This window comes from Micropterus salmoides, unplaced genomic scaffold, assembly GCF_014851395.1.
Source record: "Micropterus salmoides isolate LMB-PRFRI ecotype aquatic unplaced genomic scaffold, ASM1485139v1 Ms_hic_scaffold_10, whole genome shotgun sequence".
Taxonomy (NCBI): domain Eukaryota; kingdom Metazoa; phylum Chordata; class Actinopteri; order Centrarchiformes; family Centrarchidae; genus Micropterus; species Micropterus salmoides.
In genome coordinates this window covers 22,961,629-22,976,756 of record NW_024040041.1, presented here as the reverse complement: position 1 = coordinate 22,976,756, position 15,128 = coordinate 22,961,629, and the positions used below count along the sequence as shown (strand labels likewise).

Here is a 15,128-nt window from a genome sequence, read left to right as displayed (position 1 = left end):
GCATTCTTTTTGTCATAAAAAGTTTATTTACTGTACTGCTTGAAAAGGGCTGAAAATATTACACACACTTGTGTTTTTCTACATTTCTTTAGAATGCGGTTACATGTCTTTCTAAAATGTGTCTAAAAAGAATAAAAGGCATGTGGAGACTGATGAACAAGGCAAAGGAAACAGGGCACATGGGCTTATAAGATAATTGGTCTGTTAAAAGATAATGGCGAGGGCAAGTCTTTGGACAAAACAGGAGAAATGAGGCTGCAATTAGGTTTACAAATACCGTTTGATGATAAGGTTTGTTCTTGCTTGCTGTTTGCTGCAAGTAAAGACTTGCTTTCAAATAAGCATCGTATGTGTTTCTCCTAAGAAGTCCAGATTCCCCCCACCAACCGCTTTTAATTCTGTTTATTTGCTTCTTCTTTCACTTGACGTCTCAAAAACAACTTGATGGATTTCAATGAAATTTCATTCAAGTTTAGGCAACTGACCAAGCTAAGTCCGTTTATGTCGATCTATATCCAATTGTGGCACCATGTGTCCAATTATAAAATACCATGCCCGTTTCCAGATATTTGAAATTGCTGCAAAATATTTTTCCCCAATTTAAAAAATTCCATTCAATATATAGAAGAGTGAACAATTTTGTGACTAATTTGTTTATTTTGGAGAAAAAATATATATGTCAACTAGTGATCATTGTCACTAACATAGCATAAAGCCATAACAATATGACAAAGATACTACAAGATACAGAAAAGCAACAGAAAGCATCCACCTGCAACTTTGATTGCTCCTTAACCCTGACCTACCCTTGCCCATGGGCCTTTCTCTAAATTCCACTACTCTGGCGGGATGGTTCCTAAAAGTGCATTGTAAAGTAAATAAAGTAATCATTTATATCATGGTTCTAGGTGCATTGAGTGCCTGCTTCCCATCATGGAGCACAACCTGCATGGCCTGCCCGGTTCATTCCAGCAATAGAGAGTACCATCCTTTGAAATCTCTATTAAAGGGCAATTCCACTGAAAAATGGAATGTGTGCAGTGGTTGACACCAAAGCGCCAACAAAATTGTGCCACAAAATTTTAACGACCAAGACACATATTAACTCACTCTGCTATTCAAACAAGCTTTTAGATAGACAAGGGTTTTATGGCTGTCTGATTTATGTTTTTCTTGTGTATTTATTTGTTTTAAGTATTGTATCTCACTTTGTTGTATTGTATTGCACTTTATTGTGAAGTCAGGCCTTCACAATAAACTTGACTTGTGAAGTCAGTGTAACAATTCTCTCTGTTGGGCCTTCAGGTCATGGTGCACCAAGCAGCCACTTAATTTGTCAAAGGAAAGCTTTAAAAGCTTTGGCTAGATACTCAATAGTACATTGAAAAAAAAACGTTTTATGTAGTACTGATTCATGATGTCGTGTGCTGAGAGGAACGAACGTCCATCCCTCAGTTTATAAACACCCCTCTAAAAAATAGGAGTTAAACTGACTTAAATACAGTAAGTACAGTACTCAGTAAAACTTTTTATCATTCCCCTTCACACTTCATAAAGATAATATATTTAAAAGAGTGAAATAAATGGAAATGGAAATGCAGTTATCCTGATCATGGGTATTTTAATATATATTCGGACATTTCAGAACAGATAACATCCTGCAGAATCAGGATGGATTCACTCCAACGATTCGCCTCCAAGGGAGAGCATCACTGACTAATATATCACACTCTCATAGCTTCATACTTATCGCTACATTTGGACAAAGCTGATGGAGGGCATATGGACTGAAAAGATTTTAGAGTTATCACAGTGTGGTGCTGAAGCAACACTTCAGATATAATTTTAACCTCCCAGATTCAAATGTGCTCTCTGAAAAGCTACATCGCATAAAGACATCACTGCCCCCCTGTGTCTATATAAATCCAGGCTAGTATCCGGGCCCTATTTGGAAACAAAGTGCAAATGTTTCATCATTAATTTAATTTTTATATTTATTTATTTATCTACGCAAACAAAAAGCCAAACTAAATGATAACACCACAGACAGCCGTTTCATTGTGACACTATCAATCCTCATTGTATATACTCAGCCTCCCAGTTTGCTGATTTTACCTTTGAATATTCTTCAAATTTTCTGTGAAACTGCGAGGTGTTTGTTTATGGTGCCACTCCTGTACATAAAGAAAATAAAAACATAATTATTTGGTGTTGTGAAATATTTTACCTTAGTCCATTGCCTGAATCTTAATTGGTTGTTTCCTAGATGTGAAGAAATCGAGAAAAGTCCACTGCTACTAGATCAAGGTATTTGACTGTTTGAAAACACATCTTGGGGAGATATGCCATATTAAACATTGAGTAATACTTGTGCAGAAGGTTGGACTGCATTTTGGCCAAAATGCTTGGTAGACAGAAACACCCCACCTAGTAATTGATACCTCCATCTCAGAGTTTATCAGAAATTTTCCTCTGCACAGCAGTTAATAATACATGATTGCTTATCAAGCTAATATAAATGAAAATTTTAAATGAAAAATGTGCCACTTGCTGGCTCTCGTGGTTATATATTTTCTGATGGGTAGAGGGGCTACTAAGCAGCAGCTGCATTTGGTTTCAGCACTCACAAAATTGTGCATAAACAGTGTCACCGTTTGATGTAGCCTCTGTCATTATCTGTCTCTGAGATTGACACTAATGTATCTTAAGTTCAAATAGGGCAGAGATTATGGCTACCTCTTACGTCCTTTGCCACTTTTTGGAATGGAAATATACCTATGGGTTTACATTATATGGGAAATGGATCCTATAATAGTCCCCTTATATTACACTAGATGGCAGTGTAATTCATCATCCATCCATTAGCTACACCCACTTATCCAGCTGCTTATCACAGGACTGGCACACAACTATGCAAACTCCACACTGAGAGGCCCTAGCTTGGGCGGTAGGTTTGAACCCTCTTGTTGTGAGGCAACTGTGTTAACCACTTCACTACTGTGCTGCGCAGTGTATTCCAAATACTAAGTGAGTTAACTTTGCCTGACAACTGTAGAATATCTGTGGAGTTCTCACTTGGCAGCAATAGTCAAAGCTGCCTAGATCTCTAGAGTTGTTATTGTGGCATCAGAGATTGTTTTGTTCACTTCACGTAAATTCAGTACAATAAGATTCAAGGGAAATCTTTAACTTTATTTACAAGGCTGCAAATAATTATGTAATATGATGATTCTATTGTAACTTTCATCACCATACAACAAAAAATCTTTGGCAGCTACATTTGATGTTTTACAAACAAGTTTTTTATGTATTTTTTTCATTAATGTAGCAGTAGAGGGAGAAATTTTTTTATGAATGTGATATGAATGAATACAATGACCCTTATCCTCAGAGATGTCACTCTACTGTGAAATATATTTAGAGTAAATTCATCCTAAGTATGAATTTAGAATAATAAATATGTTGTCAGGTAATGGTTGTAAAGATAAGTCCTGCCCAACTTATAGGAACCACTCCCCATGAGAGGGTTTCCAAAATCATTAGTAAATTACAAGTAGGCCTTCCTGTTATACCTCTATACAATATAAACCTGATCATGTTAGGGTGCCTCCCAAATATCAAATATGAGCTCTTAGTGCCCCCCTCTGGTGAGACTCACAAGGACTGTGGAACAGCTTGTAGTGCTGGACACTCTCTCAGCTATAGTGTGTGTAAGTCCTGTTTTATTCATTTTTAATCTAATTATGTCCAGCAATACAAGTTGTTCAATGTTCCTGCAGCAGGTAATTTGGTATACTAACTGACAGTAATTTTCTGTTGATGATGTTATAATCCAGGGCAAGGGTTAGTTCAACATCAAGAGCAGTGGAATGGTGTCAAAGCTTGCAGGACTCATGTACACTTTTAAAAACACCTTGTTTTTCAAGTTGCAAACCACAAGAACTGGGCCTGAAAACCATTTAGGATCCAAGCAGCGTTGTCATTAGTTAGGGGTAAATGTGGGGAAGTTTCAGGGGGCCCAAAGCCAGAGGGGGAAGCTCAGAGAGGCAATGTGCTCCTGTACAGTACAGTAAATCCAGTCTTGGGTTCTATAGATTCAGGTTTTTGAAACTTCAACAGATTATCCAATTACATCATGTCTCTTGCTAGAGAATATCTGTATTTTCTTGTCTGGGTTAAGTAGAACTACTCTCCCAGGAACCCTTGGCCTTTGTAGCCCATGATCCATATGCCATGTGGGTGTGGGATCTGCAGTTTACCGCTTCAGGCCTGAGTAAATACTGCAGCCATTCCAGGCATTGCTGTGAATGGTGGAGGAAGGAAATGTCTGTAATCAGGATAACTTCACTGTTTCCCATAGCTGAGTCAGGAAGTAAATCAGTTGCAGGGAGATGACAGTAGATGAATAGAGGGGGCATATCTGACAGACAGAAAAAGGGAGACGTTTTAGGTAAGCTTTTAGTTTCCAGTTTTGCATCAAAATGCAGCTCAATGTAATGCATCATATTTGATTCTTATATGCCTTATCAGTTATACATTATTTCACATTTATGTGCCACATTTTTGCTGTGATGAAGTACATTTGTGTGATGATCAATGTGACTTTTATTTTATCTTGTGCTGTCTGTGCTTAGTGTATAGGCTGCATTAACGTCCATTTGAAAACAACACTGCACACTTTATATTCCTGGCATTTACAAAGCAGTTAATGTTTCCCTTGTGGTCTGGACTGTGTTCTCTCAGCCTGCTGTTCTGACTGACTGTCTCTCCTGAGGCTGCGGCCATGGTTACACTGTTATTGTTACCTGTTATTCCAATGAGCAAATGCTATTCCTGATCTTTTTTCTGGGGACACAAAAATGGTATGTATACCACTTGGCAGTGTTGATAGATAGTATATTGTTGGAGAGTTCAGGAAGAAAATGTTCAAAATTAAGATTTAGCAAATAGTAGAAAGCATTTACACATTGTATTATATAGTTCCTTAAAATTAAGATTTATCCATATCTCCAGAGTGTTTTATTTGCATAGCAAAACTATGTCCTAAGATTCCAAACTGAATAAGGGAAGAGGTTTTCACTTTCCACTCAGGCATGGAAAACTCATTTGGCACCTCGTCTCTGTAATAAGTCCAGTGCATTAACAGTAATTAGCATAAATTAGCTGCTAATGTAATTTTCATTATGCACAAACATCTAATGCAATGTGAGGACTGAGTAACAAGTTTCCCCTTGAGTCAGCAGAGCTGCAGGCATAGCGTAGCAGTCCACTAAGCAGCCCTGCCACTTTAATGCAAAATATACTTAAGCTATTTAAAATTGCTTTTTAGAATTGCTTTTTAGGTCATAAAAAAGTAGAAAAAATAATTACGTTTAAGAATGGATTTACAGTTTTGCACTCTCTCTCACACAGACTAAGACAACTTAGTGTGTGCAGCGGAAAACCTGTTAATTCAGAGAGAATGTGAGTCCATGACAGAATTAGATACACTTTTTAAAGTAATTTTTTTCTGTTTTCTTAAAGCTGCCACCCACCAATCATACAGCATCACTGTCACTGGGTTTCAGGATCCACTACAATACTAGACAAAAACACAGTCTCTTTCAGAACAACAGTATTAGTTGCAGCATGCCAGTGGGCAAACAAGAGGTTATTTCTGTCTTTGGTCGACCCCTTACCGACCCCCTGCCAAGCACCAGGAGGGGGTGGGGGTGGGGGGGGACTCGTGTTCTGTGCAACAGCTCTGAGTAACAGCCACTGGAGGGTTAAGTAGACGCATGGGAAAGTTACGGTTGTTGAAATCAGGGAATGTTAGAGGGGAAGTGTGAAAGAGTGGTCCGCCCCTCGCTGTAGTTGTACTTTTTGTTTTGTTTTTACAGATTGTGGGGAAACCGTTTTACCTCAGACCCACACAGAAAAGGAAAATATATACCCCCCCCCCATCCAACTGCTTGTTCTGGCTATACGATCAGCTATTTTTAGCAGCATAGTCTGCGCCTGCTTTACAGTACAATCGCTGGTTGGATGTTTTTTTTCATGCTGAGGTTTTTCTACCTTCTTCCCGATTATATTCTTTACACATCACTCTCTCAACACTTTTTAAAATGTTTTTTTATGCCTTTCAATTTAGTAGCCCTTCATCAACCCATTTTAAAACAACTTCTTGTGCTATTATCTTTATGTTCCAACCTGAAACCACATGAACTTCTGATGTCTGAGTTTGGCTACCTATGCATACCTATACAGCATGTCCACAATATACTTAAGTGGACATCTACTCTTCACATAAACTCGTATAATATTTGCTGATTGACTTTGTCCCCTGTCGTCACTCATTTGTCTGAATATTTTTCCTCCATATTTATTGATTTAAGAAGTTTGAAAAAGGTCTTACTGCTTCATAAAGATTGTTTTTCATAATGTGTTGAAGGTGTCCTATCAGGTAAAAAGATAAAATATATGTTGTTATTATGAATGTTTGTTGATACCTTTATTATGTAGCAGAAGATGTAGTATTAAGGGGAAATGTACATCGCCTCAAATAATTGTATACATTTCCCAAACATTTGAATGCCACAGTAATGTTGGTTCTTAATTGTAATATATTGGTATTAATCCAGCTTTGTTGTACTCTGTCAAGGATATGGTGACTTTAGTTATGAGTTATGAGATATAATCCACAAGTTTTTATCACTTTAGTCTATGCAAGTGTAAAAGAATAAACATACATGTGAGAAATCAACCACATGGATGTTTTATGGAATACAATGCCACAGATAATGAAATTAATTTATTCCATCTGATGTTATAACATGACAGTTATTGTCTGGATGTATTGCACCATTGTGTTTTAGCTGGTTTAGTCTTAGTTATGGAAAATCAGTCCAGTCAATTTCCATGGTATTTGGATGTCATGGGAAAAACTTTATTGTTTAAAGCCTTAGGCTGTCTGTTAATCGTTGTAAATATTGACTGATTGTTAATCTTGTTGAAGTATCATTATTTGCCAATGTTAAAACGTGGGAAGGAATGTCTGTGATTGCCCACGGCCGTGTAGTTAATCCAAACGATCAAATGCAAATGATACATATTTGTATGTGCGTTGATGCACATGCCTCAGTGTAATTACAGTTTGCTGTTGGGTAGCTGTGAATATGTTTACTTTTTGGTAAGTGTGTGCAATTGGTTGTTTTTGGTGATGATGTTAATGTGGCCAAAGCTGCCACAGGCCTGCCTTTTTTAGCCTCTCATGGCAGCTGCATGTAGTGCTGCTTCAAAGAAAACTAGAAGCCTACAGGGATTTCCCTCTGGCTTTCCCACCATCTGCAGAGGCCTTCATGGGATGTGATGGTAGTGGGTGTTGTGGAGACTCCCCTGTGAAAATGAATATCCATTTTTTTCTTGCAACCTCTTTCAACACATGCAAACTCTCTCGATATCATTAAATATGCGCATATTTATGAGTTTATACAATACACAATGCCGTTCAGAAGTTTGGAGTCACTTAGGAAATTCCTTGTTGTCAAAAGAAAAGCACAGTTTTGTCCATTAAAATAACATCAAATCGATCAGAAATACAAAGTGTACATTCTTAATGTAAATGACAAAGGCAAAGATAAAGAAAAAGCCATATCTCAGACTGGCCAATAAAAAGAAAAGATTAGGGCCTAATATTTTCTTTTTATGGCTTTTTCTTTGCAACTCTGCCTAGAAGGTCAGCATCCTGGAGTCGCCTCTTCACTGTTACATCAACAGTGAAGAGACGACTCCAGGATGCTGACCTCAGGACTCAGCATCCTGGAGTCGCCTCTTCACTGTTACATCAACAGTGAAGAGACGACTCCAGGATGCTGACCTTGAGACCGGTGTTTTCCGGATACTATTTAATGATGCTGCCAGTTGAGGATCTGTGAGACGTCTGTTTCTCAAACTAGACACTCTAATGCTTTTGTCGTCTTGCTCAGTTGTTCTGTGAAGGGAATTGGACACAGCATTTTACGAGATCTTCAGTTTCTTTCACATGGAATAGCTTTTATTTCTCAGAGCAAGAATAGAATGACGAGTTTCTGAAGAAAGTTCTTTGTTTTTGGCCATTTTGAGCCTGTAATAGAACCCACAACTGCTGATGCTCCAGATACTCAACTAGCCTATAGAAGACCAGTTTTATTGCTTATTGTGTCTTTAATCAGCACAACGGTTTTCAAGCTGTGCTACCATGATTGCAAAATGGTTTTCTATTGATCAGTTAGCCTTTTAAAATTATGAACTTGGATTAACAAACACAACATGCCATTGGAACACAGGGCTGATAGTTGCTTATAATGGGCCTCTGTATACCTCTGTAGATATTCCATTACAAATCAGCCGTTTGCCGCAACAGTCATTTACAACTTCACACTGCATTTCTGATCAATTTGATGTTATTTTAAGGGACAAAACAATACTTTTCCTTTGAGAACAAGGAATATTCTAAGTGACCCCAAACTTTTGAATGGTAGTGTAAATACTTTTTATATCCTTTAATAGGCTGAAGTTCAGGCGGCAGCAAGCATAGAGAACATTTTGACTTGCATCCCATCATCAAAGGACAATCCTTGGTTTATTGTCTTTGACCAAACTTAGATCCAGGTGTAATATGATACACCTAATGCCTTTACTGAAGATAAGCCATGGCTGTCACCCAAACTTTTCACTACCATGAGAAATAACTCTGCTCTAAGGCTTGAAATGTCAGTGTTTTATAACCCTGCAATCGGTCATCCACAACCCAACACCTGATACTTTGAAAAATTGTTTGATTAACAGGTTCATAGTTTGGTTAAACTGAACACCAGTCTTTGGTATAGCAGCACATGCTCAACAATGTGCTTGGTAAACTTGAATCGGTCTTATTCAGTCTGACATCTTGGCTCAGAGTGGGCCAGAAATGAGATCGGTCTTGTGGGACGAGCTGTCTGCTTTGCATATCTGCACCTAGATTAGATCAATGTGTGCATCTTATCCAGATCTTACCTGCGAAGTGTTATTCCACAAGGAATATGATGCAGTCTGGGTTTTATAAGAAATACCTTTGTGAGCTGAAAAGGGCTGTAATGATGACTCCCTCATCACTGTGCACCTGAACTTGATTACAGTGTGCCCATCAGCATTTTTAGCAGCAGTTACTCCCAAAGCCTTTAAGTGGTGGTTTGAAATCAGCCTATGGTCTTTCAAGAGTGTTTTTGACCTTTTAGTGTTGTTCTTCATGTGATGGAAGTTAAACTCACTGTGTTTGTCACCAAAGAGTCAAAAAACATGAACAATGTATTGTGAGCAAAAATATGCTGAGCAGGAGTTGGTAAATCTGAGTATGTGTGTTAGTTAGAAGCCCCCACATGAGACTTGATGTTAATGAGTCCTTTGATGTTCAAAGAAACTTTATCTGGGAAAAAGAAGTGTGGATTTTGGCTCTGAAGAATACTTTGGCACCAAGGGTCAAGAGTCTAATGAGATTGTCGGGATCACGGTGATGGGGCGGGAGTGCACTTTCTCACCACAGCAACATTATGACAGCGTAGCAGCACAAACCATCTGACATCACTGGTAAAATATAACTCCAGGAAACCTTGTGGACTGATAAATAATAATGGGCTTTTGTTTGTATCATATACTATTCTTTTTATCCTTGACCACACAATAGATACATAGTGCAAGAATTATCTCAGTGAACTATCATGACATAAGTAGCAAATGTAGGTAGATGATAAAACACAGGATGTGAAGTTATGGAACAGTATTATTGCATTGTTGGGAATTGCTCTAAAATAGTGTGTCAAAAAACATTATAGCAGATGAACTTGGAAACCATATCAAACTAAAAGGAACACAGCGACCCTTAGTTTCTTAAGGGTATAGTCAGTATACCACAGGTGTTAAATATCGAGTCCAGTAATTGACAGAGGTTAACAACACAATATGGCACAGACACAGCTAATAAAAGCCGTTCAGTTCAAAAGAATGTCAAGGACTTGTATCCCCCCCCGAGGGACTCAACCGTGCCCAAGTCAGTAACATTCAATTCCTGATAATTGAACTCCACATAGTTTCTTTAGTCTGTCCAGCGGAGATGGCAATAACTCATCTTGGACAATCTGGAACAGAAATAATAAAAAAAAACTTTATTCATCTTGGATATATGTAGGAGCTGTTGTGTCGCATCGTCCTGATGTGATTTAGAGTGCTGCAGCGGCATCAGTAATGCAAAAGGATTGTTTCTTTGCTTACATTTTATAGAAGCCACTCCCCATTTACATATTTAGCTGACGCTTTTATCCAAAGCGACTTACAATTGCTATACATGTCAGAGGTCGCACGCCTCTGGAGCAACGAGGGGTTAAGTGTCTTGCTCAGGGACACAATGGTGGGGGATTGAACCCGGGTCTCTCACACCAAAGGCAGGCGCCATCACCACCCGTTTTACCTCCTTTGTTTGTTGCCAGTTTTTATGTTGCACTGTGTTGTGTCTCCCTGGTTCTCCCTGAGATTTGACTCCTATTCCCTGTGTTCTTTGCTTACACAACCATGAAAGTCGAATGATAACATATAATGTAGAGCAGTGAATAAAATTTGCTGCAGTTAAGCTTTAACCTCAGTGAAATAAATGGTCACTATCCAGGCAGATCATATAGTAGTCAATATCCTTTTCTAGCCCTGGATAACAGCCTTGATGATGTGAAGCACTGGGAATGAAACTATGCATTTTACATGGACAGCACACTGAAGACTGACATTATTCAAGGCTCATGTTACAAATTGCCCTTCAGTAACAACAACACTACATTACAGCTCCATTTCCTAATTTGTAGTTTTTTCTTCCTAATGTCAGGCCTGAACTTGGTAGATATATATGCAACATTTAACTTCTCATCATTTGAAGGATGTCATTGACTGTTGTTGTTCGTCATTGAAAAATCGTTACGCTGTGGTAATGGGAGAGATGAGACTGGCGTTGTCCACCCTTGGGGAATCTGCAGCTCCTAATTACAGAGATTCTCATCTAGAGGGGGAGGCCCAGAATTAAATTGTGCAATGTTTGGCTCATTGTCACAGAAATTACTCATCCCACTGTCACTACGCCTAAGTTGTTCACATGAACCAAAACAAGCTAGTCTAAATAATATTATACAGTAGATAATAGGGTGGAATAGGCATGCTGCAGACAAATAAATAATTTGGAAGACATTGCCAAAAAAAACAAATCTCTCACATTAACACTTAAATATATATATATTAACTTAAGAATGTGATGACTCTGTTTGTTCATACATTAATTTAAATGGGTGATTCATACCCATGTGTTTTATCTTCAGTACATTCCCCACCACACACATATACAAACAATACAATATAAATGAATTAGATTGATTTTTGCTCTCCTTGCAGAACCACAGTTGTGGATAATCAAGAGTCGTGTTTCACTGATGTCCAAGAGGGTCTTGCTCCTCCTGCACAGCTAGATGAACTGTCCCTACAGCCCTGGCTGCCTCAAGGATCGCAAGGTCAGTGAGCGGACCTAAACGGGGGCCCGATTCAGTGACACACATATTGTATGTGGACCATTTAAGAGCAAAGCCACTGTGAGAAAACAAACTCATTTAAGTTATTTGTTTGTGGAATGAAGTTAAGAATTAGATCAGAATTGCCTTTGGAAGCCAACACATAATCAGCTCAAGTAGTTATTGAAATTAAAGGCTTTCCTTGGAAACATGGGTTTGGGACATATTTACAGCAAAGATATCTTGCATGCGTCACTAAAATATTTTGCCTTTGATGCAACGATACAAATATATTTAAGTAAATGTTTTTTGACTTGATACCTCCATAAGGCAGACAAATTTGGTAGTGAATATTCTGGTTCTCACTGAGTCAGCCAGAACCCATCACTCTTAAAAATGAGGTATAATGAATAAGGATTAAATACTGATAATTTAGCTTAGGTATTTCTGGTAGGTAAATATAGTGGGCATGTAGCAATCGGCTTTAGTTTGGTCGTGTTCATCTTTTAAATTCACAGTTCCCTTTTTGGTAACGCTTTTATATTACAGCCTGAAAATTAGTGTTGTTTACTAAGTGATTATAGTGGAATAATTTCTTTAAAATTGTGATACAGTGTAAAGTATATGTGCTGCAATAACTTGAAGATAGACGATGCTTGGATGTAGTTGGGAGCCCCTGGATAAAACCAAATATGCATAACTAATTATTAGGGACCTATACCATTATTTGAGACTTTTCAGTACTTCAGTGGTGATAAAACACAAAAGCTTTCTGCCTAGCTTCTTTTCCAATCTCCCTACTTCAATAATACATATTTGTGCCCCAGTATGATTAGTAAGTGGCTACATTGTTAATGAGACCAATACCACTGCCTCTCTCCTAAATGCATTTTTTTTTTCTCTGCACTCCTTTTATTCTATTTTATATAGGTACTTTACCCCGAATGTACAAAAACTACACTGTAATTGGGCTGTGATATAAGCTTTACCCTGTTTGTCGTTGGTTCGGTTTTAAGGCTCTCCAGTTTGTTTGTCGGTTTTAGTTTGGTTTGTTCAGGCTGGTGTGAAAGTGGTGTGTGTCATGTGTAGATTGTTTTATGGCAGAATAAAACCAAACCAAAGTCCTGCAATCAAACTCTGGTGCAAAGTAAACAACCAAGACCGCCTAAAAAAAAAATGGGGGGGTGGGGGGTTTGTTGTGCTGTTCATTTAGGGTGTGAAAGCAAAATGGCACAACCACAGAATTTTGTGTGTTTTAGCATTATTTCAACCCACTAAACTACTATTTATTCCTGTCCAAAAAGATAGTTGTGTGCTCAGTGGGTAAATCTTGAGATACACCCAACGTCTAGAAGAAAATTGAAATTTTAAATTTATTATTTAATCCATCTGGTGAATGTGACCTAGTCTGTGTATTTTGACAGTTGCTCATTAAAAAATAAGTTAAATGTAGCATTTTTTGCTTCCTGTTTCTACCCGTTCATCATTATTTATAAAATGTGTTTGAGTCTCAACCAATCATGATCATAATCTGTCACTTCTTTGTGAGCACTTTGTAACCACCAGAGAAGATGCAGCAACTCATAAGGAGTAGCACTGATGATGCATGACAGTCGCCAAAACTGTCCAATGAATGAGTTGCCTTTTGGTCCACATGACTGTGGCACTCTTTTTTTTTTTTTTTTTTTTTTTTTTTTGTTGGTGAAGGTTCTCGGTCATCCAGGTTCATAGTTATCCAATGAATGTTAAAATCAAGGGCAACTGACTTAGTTGCCCTTGATTTTAACCTTTCTTGGATAGCTCTCTTGGACCAGAACTAAAAGTCAAGTGACTGCAACTGTAAAACTATGTTTTCACTCTATTCTAAATAAGTAATAATGAAGGGGTAAGAGAATGAAAAACAGCTTGCCAGTGGGAAGCAGATGGATGTAATACTGTGAGGAGTGTGATAATCATCAAGCTAAATATGGCTATAAGTAACAGCCAAGTCAATGGAATGACATTGTTCTAGTGCTAAAAAGATATTAAATTCCAAACTGTATATCAATGAGATGATCTGAATACAGTCTACAGTCAGATATATTTTTGTGTGAATGGAAAAGGTTTTCAATTAACATATGCTACCTTGAGGTTTAAGATGAGAGATTAGACTTTTAAATTGTTACTGAAAATGAAAAACACCATTGTTTTGGGACTGGGATGGGAATTTGAAAGCCCACAGCAGACGTGGATGCAGGGGGAGAAGTTTTGATTGTGGGACAAAACAGGTGTATAAGACATTTATGAAATCTGTTGTTTCTTTTCTGTGGCCAACTCGCTTGCGAAATGTGAACTTGAAAGAATTCTGTGTATTTACAGACAGTGTGACATGCTGAAAGATATTTTTCCACATTCCAAATGCTCCAGCTATTTTTTATGGTCACCATTATTCATTCCCAGCGGTGAGCTGTCATAACATATTTTTCCTGACTGTACCAGTCCCATTTACTTTATCAACTCCATGTTTCCCCTGTCCCATGCTGTTTGACATGCATATTTCTTCATCCCACAAGTGACCATTATTAGTCTAGAACGCAGCAGCCCGGCCCTCCTCACCATGCATTGTCCTGCTCAGTCACATCACACTCGCACTGAGAGCATCCTGTGTCTGCAGCTTCACCTTGATCCTCTGTGGGATCGGATGCCTGCCCTTTAGCTTTGACATATTTTCTAACCAGCCTTCCTGTATCCACTGAGACACGCGGAACTTGCGACAATTAGCATAATTCCCATTTATCTCATTTCCTGTTGGTGCATTTGTAGTCATGGTTGGCATCTAATCACCATTGTAAGCCATGACTTAAACTATTTGTTTTTGAATGAGCCATTGCATTTGTTACCTATTTGAATTTTTGCAACCTTTACTATTTAGTTTGTTGTTTTCTCATCAGTTTTTAAATAGTCACATACAAGTTGGAGAGGCTGGACATTTGCTGGTATAAATCAATGGTTTTGCAATGAAATTCACTACATAAAACACTCCCAACTTATCATTAAAAAATGCTTAAAGATAAGCTTTCATGTCTGCAGGGACCCAGTGAATTTGTTTTTGTCAATGTTATTTATTGCTACAAATATTTCTTGAGAAAAAGATGGAGATGTGCCCTCTCAAAAGTCCCAACAGCTTGATTTGATCAACCATGTATTAGTTACAAGTGAATGACTTGGTTCCCTGCTCTTCACAAAATAAGTTCTCCCTGGAGTTTTGTCTTATAGTACGATGAGTCTCCTGTGAGTAGAGCAAAATGTCCTAGCGAGGGTTAACATGAGCAGCACTGTGTTCCCTCCTCCTGACATTGACTGAGCGCGCGCACACACACACACTTTCTCCTGTGAGGCCAGTACAGAGCCAGAGAGGAGGGACTGTTTGGAACTCTGAGAGCCAGCTGTTGTTCGCTCAGAGCTGGATCTTTCTCTCCCCGACTCCCCCGTTCTCCACTGGCCTCATCACTCCATGGGACTCCAGACCTGGCCGCCAAGCAATCCACCAGTGTCCACTATGGCCTGCCTTGATGTGGAGACCCCCTCCATCTGCAGGGGTAACTTTAAATCAGG

At 38.5% G+C, this 15,128-nt stretch overlaps 1 protein-coding gene across 15 annotated transcripts in view; it reads left to right on the top strand.

The window, feature by feature from the left end:
* mrtfbb (myocardin related transcription factor Bb) overlaps positions 1–15,128 on the top strand; it is a 77,189-nt gene that overhangs the window by 46,600 nt on the left and 15,461 nt on the right. For 6 of the 15 annotated variants that reach the window (XM_038703394.1, XM_038703379.1, XM_038703388.1 and 3 more), the window contains 2 exons: positions 11,422–11,537; positions 14,921–15,127. In XM_038703394.1, coding sequence (XP_038559322.1) covers positions 11,496–11,537; positions 14,921–15,127 — 249 coding nt within the window. In that variant the 5' untranslated portion in view covers positions 11,422–11,495. Of the gene's footprint in view, positions 1–4,310; positions 4,451–11,421; positions 11,538–13,304; position 15,128 lie in introns of those variants that run through there. The other 9 variants (XM_038703461.1, XM_038703449.1, XM_038703393.1 and 6 more) reach the window with 8 other exon arrangements.